Here is a 17,268-nt window from a genome sequence, read left to right as displayed (position 1 = left end):
GATTCAGTTTTACAACAATAAATATGTTTATTTTCCTTGTTTGTTGTGTAAGTAATGAAGCAATGCATGTAATAATTCTCCTTTAACCATAGCACTTCTCTTGTTACGTTTTTATTGCCGCAAATAGTACAATTGTCAGTAATAGTTGCTTTGTATTCATGACCTTGTACAATATATTTAAAAACCTGGATTACAAACACACACCTGTTGTATATCAGTTTTGGTACTTAAATTTTAAAAGTCTGCACTACAGCCATCAAGTATTTAAACTAATGTATATGCACTCTCATAATGTGCCATACGTGCATGAAAAAGGGCTTCCATAAATAAAATAACTTACAACTTTATATATTTTACAATACAATTAAAGTTTCTCGATTTAATTTTAGACAAAGGTGTAATTCATAAAATCAATTAAATCGTCAATGATATTAATACGTTGTATAACATTTTAAAAGAATGTAGCAAAATCTACACAATGTTATGTATCTAATTACATGTAAAGGAAAATTGAATTGTGCATACAACAAAATCCAAGCAGTACTTCTAAACTTCCTTCCAGTTTGTTCAGGTAGCATCATGAAACCTTTAGGATTTTACATCTGCTGCACTTTTGTATTGAAAAAAAAAACAGGTCTGGACGTCTTGTGGTAGTAAATGTTTTTAGAAAGTCCCAATTAATTTACTTTTAAACTCTGAAAGCTTATCTTTTAAATTACACCATAAACAATGGTGTCTGTCTTATTACGAAAGCTTGTCAAGACAAACAGTACAGTGTACTGTTGTCTTTCATTTTAAAACTTCTAACTGTCTGTTGTCTTTTTCAGGGGTTTCTTGTAGCTGTCCTCTACTGTTTTCTAAATGGAGAGGTTGGTTAAAATATTTTAAAATCTAATTTTAGTATATCCTTTTTGAAAAGAATCTGGGAACAGCTGGGATGTAGCTGCTTTGTTCACCTTCTCACTTTTTTTTTTCTCAGAAGCCAACCACTTTAGTGATTCACTTAATTTCAACAAAACCTTGTCTGGCATCACTTACCCATGGTGACAGTGGCCTCAGAATGCACAGCCAGCAATCTTCCACAGATGGCTGCCAAATGTAGCCTTGGCTACAAAATGGTGTCATTGTTATTATCATTTGTCACTTCTGTGTTCACAGGGTGTTTAACTCACACTCACTCGCTTATTTTGGTTAATAAAACTTTTATTAACATATTTAATACATATTACAATGACTTAATTAGAAATGGCAATCTTTTTTTTAATGGTTATCTTAAACATATATATGAACAGGGCAAAACATAATTTTCCTGTTAATCATTTTACATCAGAAACATTTACTGCTTGTGTAGCAAGAACTAGTACTCTGCATGTTGCAGGAGTGGTGTGTCTGTGTTGATTGGCTTTCTGATTATTTTACATTGTATTCCAAGTAATATTTTTTCTTCTTCTAGTTCTAAGAAAACAGTAGTTTGTGTCCTCAAGTTCTAATTGGTAATAAGAAATGCATTCCCTTTCTTATTACCACCATGATGACAGTAAATTCCTAACACTCAAGAGCCATAAAAGAAATGCTAGTTATTTTTTAATTCCAAATTTTATACTTACAAATTAAAGATACAAGACTTGACATCTGAGATTAAGGTTATCCAAATATCCCTGTTGATATCTTTCCGACTTTACCAAAAGTAACTGAATTTTATTACAATTGATAGTTTATTACTGTATTTATATACAGTATGTACAGTATATGTCACATCATGAGACCAAAGTGATAATCATAATAAAAAGTGTCTCTACTCTTTAACCACAGGTTCAAGCAGAAATAAAGAGGAAGTGGAGGAGGTGGCATCTGGAGAGGCTGCTTGGCACGGACATGAAGTACCATCAACCCTCTATGGGAAACAGTGGCACAAACTTCAGCACTCAGATCTCAGTGTTCACAAGATGCAGTCCAAAGACCCAGAGGGCATCTAGCTTTCAAGCTGATTCCTCTGTAGTTTAACATAGTTATGAACTTACAGTATATTGCATCTCTGCTTGGTGTTTCAGCTTTTTTGTTGGGAACGTTCATTCAAGATACAAGAGAGTCTATAAAAAATTAAAGCAAAATGAAAAAAGAAAAAGTAATACATTCAGACAACAACAATATTCTAGAAGAATCTTAAGCAGTTCTTTTATGAAACTTTAAAAAAGCTCTAGTAGTAAATCAATCAATAAATTTTAATGCTAAACTTCACAGCTGGCTACCAAGAGTTTATATTAGTGTACATATCGTGAATATTGTAAGAACTTATTTGACACAGACATGTCTTTAAATAGAAAAAAATAAATAAAAATTCTGCACATTCCAAAACCTGAGTCTGTGTTAATGGCAGTAGACTTGATAAATTTACAATTAATGACCTTTTCTACACTAAGTGTACTAAAAAGGCTGCAAATACAGTACCTTTATGACAATCCTCCCGCTTCCTGCAAACAAAAAAACAATTGTCCTTTTCACAAATACAGTACATAGTGGTAGTGTGTGTCAATCTTGCTGGTGCTTACAACTGGATAATGAAGCACTTTGTCTGAGTTAAAGCATCATTAAGCCAGGTTCCTCAGATCAAAATGTTAAAGTTTTTACAACTGCACACAATCACCAAAGAAAAGCTGTAAGTACTTAAAATGTAGGAGTTGAACAAGTGGTCAGCTTTTAGAAAACCATATTTATAAATAAACAAATTTAAAATTAATAAACTCAAATAAACTCAAACATGGTTTCACATGAAAACATGTAGCGGACAGATATTATATACATCTACAGTATATTAGGATGTTGTGCAGCCACACCAGCAGAGCAATGTATCTTGTGACTGTAGCACTGAAGTGCATTGAATGATGGCTACTGAACTTTTTATATATACCGTATAGGTACCTTTAAAGGGAAATACTATGTGGTCACTGGAATCATCATAAGTAGACAAATTGCCCTCCTCTGTCTGATCTGTTTGTTAGCCAATGACTAATGATTATAAGGACAGCATAAAAGTATATAATAAAAGTAATGATGTTCATAAATTGAATGTATATGTAATATTAAACTTTATTGTTTAGATATTATATAATAATACATCACAGATAGTATTCTTTTCGCTTTTCCACCAGTGGACCATAGTGATACCCAATTTACCAAATTGTGGTACCATAATGAAAAATGGATGTTGAAGAACTATTCTTTACTATGTTATCACTATGTTATCACAGTCATAGCATGAAAGAAAACATAGAATTAACACACTACTGGTACAATGCTTGATGTATAAGAACATATTCTGTATACCACATATACTGTAAATAATTTAGGTTTTTGTAAAATGGCTATAACATTATGTGTAAATGCCTGATTGTGCCAATGACACTCTTCTAGTAACATTGTAAAACACTGCAAAATGTTGTCTAACATAATCTAATCACATCCTTACAGCAACATTTTTAAATATTATTACAACATTTTTTTAATGTTAGCTGGTATGGACCTGCTCTGCGGAAGTGTTGTTGTATTTAGGTTTTTCTGTTCTGTGATCCTGCTTGATTAACAGTTTAACAGTTTATAATTGCAATAAAATAAGCATTCCTGTTTCTGTTCTTTGAAAGAAAGCAAATGTGAGTTGAAATTCCCGGTAAAATACTAGTAATATGTAATTTGAAATTAAAGCGGTGCATATCTGTTTAACTGACAAAGAGTTGTTAGATGGTAACAGTTCTGAAACACAAATAATACAAATAAAACTTAAAAAACTAGTGGTGATATACTTTATAAGGTTGGAATATGTTGTCTATATTAGCTTTGTGTTTCTGTCTGCAAGCCCCTTGCATTTCTGTTCTTGTATTTCCGATTTCTGATATGTAACTGTGCTTGAAGGCTTCACACCAATATCTGTTGTCTACAGTGTAAAGGCAAATGTGAATTAGCTTCTCTACCTCTAAGAAAATGTTGTCGAGAATGTATATTCTTAATTATGTTAAAACTGTATATAATGTTCTGTATGGTTTGTTCCTTTACTGTTTTTTTTTTTATTTCTGGAATGGTAAATGTACAATGTATTATGTGAGATTAGAATGGTTTGTTTTATTAGAATGTCTATTAGTCTGTCTATTTGCAGAATATATTATATACAGTATTATTTGTACTTTAAGATGTAATGATGTTTTCAAAGTAAAAAAAAATCATCATATGTAGTTGCAAAACTGGATGTTGTGATATTAAACAATATATTTCACTTGAAATAGTTTGTAATATGGTTATAATTCTTTGTGTTAGATGCCAGATTTGTGCTTGTTGGTCACATGCTGTTTATTTAGTAGTCATAAAGTTATTAGAAAACTCTAAAAATGTATTTTACACCATAATGGAGACTTTCCAATGGCTACAAAAAGTTATTGTCCACACATTATTGTTGTCTGATGTCTGTCTTGCACTTGAAAGTTCTACTTCTTTTTTTCCAACTGAAACATCTTATGTTAATATTTTGAAATGTACAGTACAGAGCACTGTGTTCCAATTAAGTAAACAACATATGCCTACTCTTACATATGCCTGAAAACTATTTAAAATAATAGTAATAATAATAATTAATAATAGTAAATTTAAATGAAGCATGAAAATATTTTGACATTTGAGAAGGTCGTTGCATTTTGGTTGCAAAAAGCTTGAGGTGGGTCAGAAACTGTATTGTTGTTTTGTGAACTATAGACATTTTCTTCAACTTAATAGCTCAATCCATTATGACAAAATTTTCATTTTTCTGAAGCAAAATTATAGAAATAAAAAGACAGCTCATGAATATGTCATCCAGAAAAAATACTTTTTCAATACTTTTTTAATATACAGTATTGAAAGGTTACAGAATCACAGAATAGAATAAACACTTGGCCTCAAATTTAAAAAGATCAAATTAAAATACTCTTTCACATACTGAAATGTATGTCTGACCAGTTACTAAGGGAGCTTCAACAGCTACTGTATCTACAAAAACAGAATTCCCATACTAATTCACTTTGTCAAGCTACATACAGTAGTAAAAACATGAAAAGAATAAAAAGATAAATGCGTGAGATAAGTAAACACACACATATAGATAACATTGTATAAATACTTCATAAAAATACCCTGGAGACCATTTTTAGTCCACTTACTATTTAAGTGTCTGAAAAGAAGGAAAAGACTAATATTTAAGTTACATGTAAAGACTTGAATTATAGTTTTATTTAGTGGGCACACTTATGTTAAGTAGAATACTTCTGTGTTTTTCACCTTTTGAAACTCCCATTAATTATCAGATATTGAAAGCATTCGGTCTTTTTCATAATTTTTTTTCTTTAAAGTTTGTCACACATCATTGTGTGTTTTCCCTCTCAGTAATGCAACGTTCACTTTGAATAAAATATTTACAGTATACCTGTATACATCTTTAGTCCATAATTCAAAAGTAAAAGTAACCCTACACTCCAAATTATAGCACATCCAATCTTATTTAAGAGTAAAGGAGAATAGACTGTTGAATTTTTATTGTATGCAATAAATTCTATTTATAGTTTCCTTTAGGATAAGGTACAATATCAATTAATTAAAGGGGTTAAAACATACTGTTTCTCTCAGGAACGTTTTTATCTTTCACGAGGAATGACAGCAGCCCAAGACTGGGATAAAGTAGAATTGTTTATTGAGATAAACTGAGGGTCAACCTCCTGGCCATTTAATGGGGAGGGTAGGGCTTCTGTCCAACCAAGGGACTAGCTGCAAAGGTGCAGGAGGGATGAGAAAAACTAGAAAGGAAGAGGAGAAGGTGACGTGGTATATATGAAGACAGAGCACTTATGTCAAAATGAGTGTGAGTTGTGGCAGCTGATTTTAATTAGTAGTTCAGCTGCCTTCATCCCTCCGAACTTTCATTAAAAACTCAATTTCACTGTTGTTCTTAATTGACATTTATTTCCTTCAAAATATATGCATGTTACAGACCCTTATGTTTTGTTTTCTAAGGTTGCTCACCTTTAACATATTCCAGTCTATTGTATTGTGTTTACATAATACAGAAGTAACATAGAAAAATGGGAAAAGGGAGACACCGGAGGTGAGAGGTTCTTGTCCAGATCAACCTTAAAGACCAGACTCTAGTAAATTATTTGAACCTTGTATAGGGAGCTTTCCATTTTATTTTATTTAGGAAACTCCGATTTCCTGTATGGAGAATCCCTAGGTTAAAAAATCTTTTCCCATTACTGGATGCTTTTGGAATAGGGGGATTTACTTGTAGCATCCAGATTTATAGAAAAATATTTAACTTTTCCTCAAATTGGGTAAATTGCAGCTGTGTACGAAGTTGTGGACTAGTTAATACAATACTATTTGGAGATCATCTCCACCTCTGAACTCAACTGCAACAGAAATCTTGTGGAACAAAGTTGGTGACCAACTGAACTTGGGCTTAGTACAGTGCTGAGGGCTCAGCATTGTTGTTGACCTAATTAGCAGGAACTGCAGGGGGCTATGAATCAGAACATTTCAATTAAACTAATCAGTTAGTTCATATGTAGCCCATGATTATTACTTTTTCTGTCACATGTTGATATATACAGTAACTGAATGTTTGTGGCAATTTACTGTTATTTTTAATTTAAGAACATTTATGAAGATTTATGTTAAAATATGTCAGATAAGGGTACATACTACTGATGTGATACTTGATCACTAAATTTTTAAAAAAGAGATTTGCTTGTTTCTTATTAGATCTGTGTACCAGTCCATGCACCGTCACTGTGGCATGTGAGGTCCTACACAACATTGCTATCAACTGGGATGAGCCTCCTGTTCTGTCTCCAAGACTGTCTGCACATTACAGCTGTTTTACTACCATTCTTATTGTACCACAGCCACAGATAAGAAAAGGGGCACTGTTATGAAGAACTGTCTTAAATAATTACTTTTAAAAGTAATGATGATAAAGAATTTTTTTTCTTTCATGTATCCTTATATTTGCCTACACAATTTATTCTCTTACCCCCAAATCCTCAGTATCCCTGGTTTCCACTGAGAAACACAAATGTAGAGTCCCATCTCAATAAAATTAACCCAGATGTGTCAGAATACAGTATGTCTAAGATTTACTGTACAATTTCCTTTGTTTTTCCTCTCTTGTCTCTATATTTATGGTATGTTCTGTGGCTGTTACATGTTTATCCTTAATTATGGTTCTAGTGGTTTATTATGGTTCTAGTGATTTACTACAGTATGGATTTAATTAACCAGAGTTAGCCATTAGAAATCCTTTTGACCATTCATATTTACCAGTCTCTTAGCCCATCTTCAGCTGCGCAAACACTTCAAACCCATTGTTTTAAAGCTTCTTGTGTCTTTGAGTCCTGAACTGTTGAATGGGGGAGTCTGAAATATAATCTGGGTAATCTGGAATATGAGGAGTGCATATTTAGAATTTGATACAGATAGAAACCCAGGTTAAACATCTGGGCAGGTTCATTCTAAGCAGAGATTAGAATTTGTAATGTGTACAGTACATTGGATACAGAAGTGTGTGGAACAGAATGGTACAGAATTAGCAAGTGGTATCCCCAAGGAATTGATGCAATAACAATAGGGTACAGTTTTAAAAAATCTAGAAACCTCAAATTTAGAAGTTGCCAAAGAAAACCATTAATGTTTCACATGATGATGTTTATGACCAAAGTTGCTAAGGGAGCTTCAGGAGTTATCTACAAACTGCATTCACACTAATTCACCTTGTTAAGATACATAGTTAAATCAAATAAACCAGGAATAAAAAAGATGAATGTGTGAGATAAGTAAACACACACATATAGATAACATTGTGTAAATATTTCATACAAAATATCCTGGTGACCATTTTGTTGTGCACTGATTGTTTCAGGATCTGAAAAGGGAACCACTGCAATGACACTTAACCTATGAACAGGGCAGCATCTGTGAAAAGATGGAGGTCTTTAGGTTACAGAGGTTTAGAGTGATCATTATAGACTGTGATGCCATTCTGTTGCTCCAGAAGCAAGATCCACAGCTTAAATTTATATTTATCATCCAGGATAACATCATGGTGCAGAGGTGTTCCAAAGGAAGCAAGGGATGAAGAGATAATTTAACCTGAAGAATTATGTAAAGGTTTATTCCACGCTGACAAGAGAAGAAAAGAAACACAGCGTTTCGGCTGTGGAGCCTTCTTTGGCTGTGAGATAGATAGATAGCGATAGATACTTTATTGATCCCATGAGGGAAATTGCAGAACACAGCAGCTTAACACAGTCAACACAGCACAGTGTAACGAATGATACAATAATAATCCAATACATACAATACAATATGTATCTAGTCGCCGGCAAGGATATGAAAGAAAAACACTAACTCACTAACTGAAAGAAACGAAAAGACAACAAAAAGACACAGAGCTCCTGTAACAGGCTGCCACTAACAGGGCGTCATCTTGGAAGCAGATATTGTAACGATGACATCTGTAAAGGAATAGGAGGTGGTTAGAAAGCCTGGTCTTGGAACAGATGGCTATGAAGAGATAGAATGCTGGTTTGGTGAGAGAAGGGGGTAAGTAGGCCAGGGAGGAGGAGAAGGAAAGATGAAGAGAAGGAAAAGACTTAGAGGAAGGCATAGTAGGGTGCAGCAGAGGTGGGCTGAAGTAGTTCAAGTAGGTAGCTGCGTTAGCATGCATAGGTTGCAAAGGAACAAGTAAAGGTTTATTCCATGTTGAAAAGAGAAGAAAAGAAGCATAACATTTTGGCTGTGGAGCCTTCTTCAGGTGTGGAACAGCTAAAATGTGTTTCTTTTCTTCTCTTTTCAGGGTGGAATAAACCTTTACTTGTTCCTTTGCAATCTATGCATGCTGATGCATACTTGCTTTTGTCCTTGTGTTTTTTTGTATGAAGTTGATGAACACCTCAATCCATGACATGCAATTAAATTCTTTATTAAACAACTGTTTTACCTCCTGCTGTTGATAGATCACAGAAGCTAAGGAAGGCTAAGCCTGCTATGTTCTGAGATGAGAGAGCACTGAGGAAAAAAACAGGTTGCTGCTGCAAATGGTGGATCAGTAGGTGGTACTATTACCTGTGGATCAGAAATTACAAAAACACATGCCCAATATGCCGACTGCAAACACTCTCCATTAAACATTGTACATTAAGCATGAGTCATTAAATCTGGGATCTACCTACATGATCATTAAAGATCCCTATGTAATCTTCAAAAGAATACTCAAAGTCCCTGCTAAATTAAACTTAGAGCATGTACAGTGTGGACATTAAGCACTTTAAGATTATTCCTTTTAGAGGTGTTATATATACAGTATACTGTATATGTGTGTATTATTATTTGATGAAGTAATTTTTTATCTCTTCTGTATTTTATTTTCTATTCTGTTGTGTATTGGGGATGCTTGTACATTATGGTTACACACAACATTTATTACAAAATAATGCAAATAAGCAATAATATAAGTATATATGCAAAGGGCTAGATTTCATTCAATAAAAAATGTGGGGGGGCGGGACGAGAGTTTGGTGAATAAAGGGGGCACCAAGTCAAAAAAGTTTCTGAATCTCTGATCTAAACCTTTTCCTCTCCCTCTTTCTTACACCTTCTCTCTAGGTGATCTTTTTCTTTCCCCTGTGACCCTCTCTGTATTCACACAGGTCTTACACTAACATGCACAGAATGTTCTTCGCAAATCAATGTGTAAGGCTTACTCCTTTTTCAGTTCTCTCTTTGTCTCTCAAGGTCTTCCCACAGAATACTTCCCACTATGTCTGGAGTGCATTCTTTATGGTTTACACTGCAAAACCTTGCTCTCTGTCTCCTAGAACACCTTAGGCTGCCCATTTGTCTGCAGCTTACATTTATTCTGCAGCACAATTATTCATTGTATTCATTCCGGTGTACTTCATCATGTTTGCACCCTCAATTGTCTCTCCGCTCACACATAGTGAGAAGGTACACAGTTTGCTCTTCTAGCTGGCTATGGCCAGCAAATAATCTCTTCTCTCACACCACTGTGGTATCCCTCACTCAGTACAGCATCCCTCACTGTATTTTCTCAAGCCATCACATACTGTAGCTTGCCTAGTTCCAGTCCATTAGCCAGCTCAATTCACTTCTCACCGGGAGAATTTCTCTCTCTCGAAATTTTGTTCCTGATGATCCCTGTGAAATACTTCATTTACACAGATTTTTATGCTGATGTGTCCAGGAGGCTTTGCAGTGGCTGATTCTTGGAGTTGGCATAGTAGCTGGCATGTGTACTAAACCCCCAGAGAAGGTGCAATTTGGAGTTACAAAGTCATTACCGCATATTATCCTTGAAAACTTAATAGAAAGAAAAAAACAACATTTAATTTCACCTCACAGCTGCTCAAAATATGCACCAAATATGGAAAAAAAACTTAGAACTCAAGAGTTGTTAATAAATTAAATTAAAACATCAGAATAAAACAGACTAATCCTAGAATTATCAGGCACATTTTAGTTTACAGTTGTCAAGTACATGATCATGTGTCATGAACTGACACTTCTCTGCATTGAAGAAAATAATATATTAGGATTTCTCATAGCCAGTGTTAGCAATAGAAAAAGAATAAATTAATATACTCCAAAGACCCAAGATGTCAGATGGTAGCACTGTTTTTACCATTATGTTTCACTCAAAATAAATTACTAATCCTTCTAAAACCACATTTTGCTAAAAAAAATAAGCTAACTAAACTTTCTAAAAGAATGTTCACAATGTTCTTAAATCAGATGATACTAATAATGAAGTGTGGACCAAATGATTTTCCTCTTAATAGCCTTTTAATCACCTGGACTGCAATCCATGTATTTGGACTTAAAAGCACACTGTTCTCTGTACATATTCATTCAGATGTATACTGTTTTGTATTTTAATAACTTACAGTACATTTGAGGAATCTTTTTTTGTGTTATTGCGTGGTCTCTATAATACTTATTGCCTCAATTATCTTCTGCTTTTGTGTTAAAAAACTGAGTGTTTTTATACTTTCTTCAATGATGATTATATGTTTTGTCTCATTTTGTATTGTGTCAGATGACCTTATATTTGAACATGATTATTCCCCACATCATGTTTGATCATATTCTACAACTCTTAAGCTCTGTCCTTGAAGTCGCATGATGCAATAAGGTTCGTTAGTTTGTACAGTATAGAGTAATATGGATAAAGAGTTTTTTGGCCATTTGCTCAGATTGCTAACTGATGCAGCATTATATTTCATAATTATCTATGCCCCTGATGTCTTCCTTGCCGGTTGCAAATTATTTTACAAGGTAATAGCCTTGTCAGCTGTATGAATAGATGAAACTTTCAAGAGGAAATTAAAAGATTGCAATACAACAGTCTGACGTTGGTAGTAATTGCGTAAGGATGTAATAAAGACATTTTGGAGCGAGTTAAAATCTTTGTGAATGCATAGCTATACAGTATCTAGCTGTATACACAAACTATAAATTGTCACCCACATTTTGTAAATATTACATAAGTGACTCAGAGGTAATTTTATAACCAAACCTTCCTGTGGTGCTTCAACAAATGTGGGGAAATGTTTACTGAGTTAACTGCTGAACTTTAATGCAGATGAAAATAAGTTGTCGAAAAACATCCAAATTAACCTTACTTAAATCACGTCATAAAGTAATCGTAAAATTACCAGTGGTCTACAGTTTTCAATATTTTGACAAATCTTGGATAAAGTGCTGTATGTTTTTTTTTATTTAATGTACAGTATATACTAGCTATGTTTGTAATTTAAGATTATATTGTCACGCCTGAGCAAGTGCCCGTGATTGGTCCCACATACACACGCTTAACAGCACACCTCCCGGCGCTGTTAGAACATGCTCGGGTAGACTTTCCTAGCGGGCGACTAATCAAACTATTATTGAAATATAATTTCCTTATTAGTTCCATTTTTATTTAAATACTTACCTCGCCCTTCACCCAGGGGTCTGTTATTAGTTGAGCTGTCGTGCGATTTGCTAGTTTGCAGCTTCCTTGTGCTAGTTTGTTTAGTCCATTGTGGTTTTGCGCTTAATTGTATTCAGCGCTTTCTTTAATAATAATAATAATAATAATAATAATAATAATAATAATTGCTTACACTTATATAGCGCTTTTCTGGACAGTCCACTCAAAGCGCTTTACAGGTAATGGGGACTCCCCTCCACCACCACCAATGTGCAGCATCCACCAGAGAACCGGTAGTTTGTTCTCTGCAACTACCGCTCTGTAGCCCTGAGTGCTGGGTTACTTTTGTGTTTTTCTTTTTCTTTTTGGTTTCCTTTTTCCCTTTTGTTGCGGTGTTCCCCGCCTCGTTGTTGCCTGAGACCTGCTTGAGCTCTCAGTCAGACACGGCTTTTTTCGCCTTGCCGCGTCATTACATACAGTATAAGATATTGTATATGATGGAAATAAAGCATTCAGTATCTCACATATTTACAGCAAATTGCTAATAACCCTGTTTCTGATACTTAAAAATATTTAAGGTGACCCAAATGTGATAATCAAGTTCATACAATGTTCAGATGTATATGAAAGTATAAAATATATCAAATAAATCAAGGAAGCGAAGAAACGCTTCTTCGCTTCCTACACTGGCTATGTCCCTGACCTCTACAAACGATATATTGATGACTGCGTCAAATATACGGTTAACATATCCTCCACCACTCTTCCATTTCTAGACATCCACTTGTCTATCTACTACCCCCGACTGTCCACTTCAGTTTATTACAAACCCACAGATTCACACAGCTACCTCCTGTACAGCTCATTTCACCCCAACCATACTAAAAACTCTCTTCCTTTTTCACAGTTCCTTAGGTTACGACGATTATGCAGCGACGACATTGACTTCAAGAACCAAGCCCTCGAAATGTACTCATTTTTCATCAACAGAGGATACCCCAGCAGTGTGATTGACAGGGCCCTTGCCCGAGCCAAAATCACCCCCCGGACCATCAACCCGATCAGGAACTCCCGCCGTAACAACTGCATTCCTTTGGTGCTTCCTTACCACCCTAACACACTTCCTATCCCCAGGACCATTAACCACAACTTTTCCATCCTACAGGATGATCCCTCCATTGGGGCCCTCTTTTCTGATCGCCCTATCATCTCATATCGCCGACCACCTAATCTGCGTAACCTCCTTGTTCACAGCTCCCTTGACCGCCCTCAACAACCATCCACACCAGGCACTTTCCCTTGCAACAGAGCTCGCTGTATCACCTGCAAGTACACAGCCACCACCACATTCATTCAAGGCCCCTCAGGACAATTCCGGATCACCCAGACAGCATCTTGTACCTCCAGCAACCTTATTTACTGTATCTCTTGCAGTAAATCTCCAGCCATCTACATTGGAGAAACAGGAAGGAGACTCGGAGACCGCTTCAGAGAACACGTCAGGGCTGTGAAGATTAAAGATCTCTCCAAGCCCATTGTTTCTCATTTCACCTCTGACGGCCACGACCACTGTAATCTCTCCATCTGTGTTCTCAAAGACGGTTTTCCGAACTCATACATCAGAAAGAACACCGAAACTAAAATTATTCTGCAGCTAAGATCACACATTCTCCCTTCCCTTAACGCCAGACTACTGTTCTTTTAAATTTTCTCCATTCATTGGAAGTTTCATTTCACACCTCTCTGCACCCATTCTGACTTCACACCTCTTGATTGGCCTCTCTTTCCGTCCCCTGCTCCCTCCCAACCTTTGTTCTCCCGCTACTTTTCCTTTGCCTACTGCCCTGTCTCTCTCACACCTGAAGAAGGCTCCACGGCCGAAATGTTGTGTTCGCTTTCTTCTTTTTTTTTCAGCATGGAATAAACCTATTACTTGTTCCTTTGCAGCCTACGCATGCTGACGCAGCTACCCACCTGAAAATATATCAAATATTTCAAAATATTTGGAAACCATATTGCATTGTTCTGATTTATTTATACAAAAACAATACACATTGAATTCTGCATCTTTATTTTCCAGTGAGCAATCAGTCCATTTCTAGTTGCAGTAGTTGTCATTGTTGCTATACACATTACCTAGCAAAGTTGTACTTCATGTCACTATCTAATGTAAGTGAATGAATACAATAGAGGTATCGGAACCTCTAAAGGCTGCACATAGGATTTTTACACCTGGATACACTTTAATGTCCTCCGAGTAGTAAATACGCCTTATTCCCACTTCTATCACAGAATAGGTGGTACAGTATATACTGTAAAAATAATGAACATTATTTTACAGTATATAGCAACTTTAAAGGTGACTTTTCAAAGTGCTTGAATATAAGTGGATAACTCTCAATATCTCTGTATGATACATATTCTAAAAAGGCATGCAGTCAGATTGGAGCATTGTACAGTATATTGTGTTTGCTCTATTCTTTGTTCTGTATCCAAGCATAATATTTACCTTTTTTGTTATTGGAGTATTGGAGTATAACTATACAGTATATAATGTAGCTCTTTTTGTTCATAGTAAATTTAATTGAATGATGACTGTTCATTTCTTAATCTTTTCCACTACATACCGTATTACTATTATGTTCTAATTATATCCTTGGTGGTGTTAATTTCTCTTACCTTTGCAATGCCTGAAGATTGTACTAAATTGCTATTAGTGCTCTGATCTCAAGGAAGTGCTTTTATAAGTAACCTCCTGTTGTAACAGAAGAAATAAGGTTCTTGATCCCGAGATGAAGTAAAACAGATGAGTTTATTGCATGCAAGGAACAATAAAGCCGAAGTCTTGTTTCCCGCAAGAAACAACAAAACCGAAGTATTGTTCCCCGTACTGTTACAAACTTTTGGGTTATATACAGTTTTCTTCTCCGTTTCTGACGTCACTCGGTCTGATGGTAAAGAGGGGGGTTCATGGTATTTGGCCAGTTTACGATGTTCTGGGCAAATGGTAGGTTTAACATTACACCCAGGGGGGTTCCTAGCTGGCATCTGCAATCCTTATCAGTTAACCCCCTTTCCTGCCATAAACCCCAGCTTGTGACTTGGAAGTCTAAATCCCCTACAGAAAAGATTAAATTCAAACCCCCGTCTTCAGATCTTTCTTCATTCCCCCCTTATAAAATATGGCATACGTCAGTGTAGCCTATTTTTATACATACAATGTCAGGGCAGATCTTTCCTTTCTTGGCGAACAGGTATGTATTGCCATGACATTGTACGTTCCACGGTTATGGCAAGATGTGATACATGTTTTTGTGCACGTGATGATTACAATTATACATATAAACAATACTACTCCTACAGATAAACACTATAAAAAGGTTCCACCCCAGGCCCCAAACACAGACTTTACCCAAGACCCAATTCCCCAATTTTCAGTATAATAGTCCTGATATTTCTGTCCCTCATTGTAAATGTGTTGGGCCAGATCTGAGATGTGCTCAGAATTATCAGGGATATATGTGCAGCATTCAGTGCCAATTACTGCACAAGTTCCTCCTTGGGCCGCCAGTACATAATCTAAAGCTAGTCGGTTCTGCATGGCCACTGTTCTGAGGGCTACCATCTCATCATTAACAGCCTTCAGACTAGATGAGGTAGGATTTGCTAATTCTTCTAAAGTCGAGGCCATTTGAATTAACTCTCGACTCAGAAAGTTCATGCCGGCTTGTGGAAATATTATACCTAAATAATATTCCCAATCAGCCAATTTTCTTTGTGGTCTGTGGTTAGGTCCGAAGGGGCTGTGGATTTGAACACGGATATGAGGAACCACATATCCTAAATAACATGAGCCAGACCACTGGGCTGGCAACCATGGGTAGGCTCGTTTTCCACAAATGAAAGATGTTCCGTTTGGCGCTCCCCCTGCCTCTGAAAATAAGAAGCTTATACCGAATTGTGGGGTGTGCCGATCCCATCCTGGAATTTGGAAGGTAGAGGTGGATATATTTGCAGCGATGGTAAGGTTGCAACGACTCCATCCAACCAAGTGCAGACCAATTAGTGTACTGAAAACATGTTTCCCTCACGTTCCTTATTGAGAGTCAGGTATGGTGGTGTGTGGCTTCTGTTATATTTAGGAGCGTAAGAGCCTGTGAAACTCGTGGGCTCTAAGCCTCGCTCCTGTAGATATTGTAATGTTGTGCAGGTTAAAGTCGTGTTATGGCAACCCCCCATAGTTTGTCATATTAAAATCTCCTAATTTATCCCTCCAAATGATCATGCCTATGACTTCCTCGAGACGCCAAGGAATGGCTCCCATAGGAAGTCCTCCCTGTACATATTTGGGTAATGCGGCACACACCCAGCAGGCACTTTGGTTGGTTTTCTTAGCTGTCAGATAGGAGAGGCCTAAAAAGGAATTAATTCCATGTTCTCCTTTGTGGGAGAGATGATCATTAATTCCTGCGGAACATAGTCCTACAGCAACAATTATTGTTATAAACAGAAATGATTTCATTCTGAGTCTGTAAATGCTCGTCGGCAGTGTGGCGCTTGGATCCAGCGATCTTTTCCTTCCACTCGAACCGCAGACTCGGTTGTCAACAGGATCTGGATCCCACCTGGGCTGGAGAACCTGTGAAGGAAATTTCCTGATCCACACCCACTCTCCTGGGATGAGGTTGTGCCCTCCTTCAGGTGGTGGTCCCCACGCCTCCAGGACCTGCTCGCGGGCTCCTTGGGTGGCCTCTGTCAGCTACTTGCAATAATACAAAGGAATGGTTGATCCATCTGAGGAAACCCCAGTCTCAGCACCTGTAAGAGAACTTGTTTCAAATTATTACAGGCGGCTTTTGGTGTGGGAACCAAGGCAATCTTGTCCTTGTACTGCACTCCCCCCTTAAGCAGATCTGTTAAGAGTTGTGCTCACCCTGTAAAAAAACATTGCACCCAGGCCCTGTTAAAATTTCACAATGCTAGACACAAAAGGGCCTTATCATAACTGCTTCTATTAGACACTCTAAAGCTGAAGCAACTCAGACTTGTGGGTTTCCTCGTCAGGAGAAGCACTCAGAATACCATCAACATACTGAGTGATCACAGCCAGTTGAAGCCCCGTGATACCCTGTTCTGCATAGTCATTCTTTGTAATGCATAATATTCCAACCCAATAGATCTGGAATAAAACCACCCATTAAAATCTGGTACTCGGCAAGTAAAACTTGCTGTCCCAATACTCCTGTGGCCTCCTGCCATCTTCCCCT

The 17,268-nt window shown here is 36.5% G+C and overlaps 1 protein-coding gene across 1 annotated transcript in view; it reads left to right on the top strand.

Annotated features, from left to right (window-relative positions):
* LOC148657141 (vasoactive intestinal polypeptide receptor-like) overlaps positions 1 to 4,271 on the top strand; it is a 102,070-nt gene extending 97,799 nt beyond the window's left edge. Inside the window, exons 12-13 of the mRNA XM_088643011.1 lie at positions 828 to 869; positions 1,813 to 4,271. Coding sequence (XP_088499137.1) covers positions 828 to 869; positions 1,813 to 2,004 — 234 coding nt within the window. The 3' untranslated portion in view covers positions 2,005 to 4,271. The remainder of the gene's footprint in view (positions 1 to 827; positions 870 to 1,812) is intronic.
* The last annotated feature ends 12,997 nt before the right edge of the window (positions 4,272 to 17,268 follow it).

The sequence above is a fragment of the Lepisosteus platostomus genome, chromosome 8 (assembly GCF_059453375.1).
Source record: "Lepisosteus platostomus isolate fLepPlt1 chromosome 8, fLepPlt1.hap1, whole genome shotgun sequence".
NCBI classification, from domain to species: Eukaryota; Metazoa; Chordata; class Actinopteri; order Semionotiformes; family Lepisosteidae; genus Lepisosteus; species Lepisosteus platostomus.
Note: the sequence above shows the minus strand (reverse complement) of the source record. Positions and strands in the feature narration are given on the sequence as shown.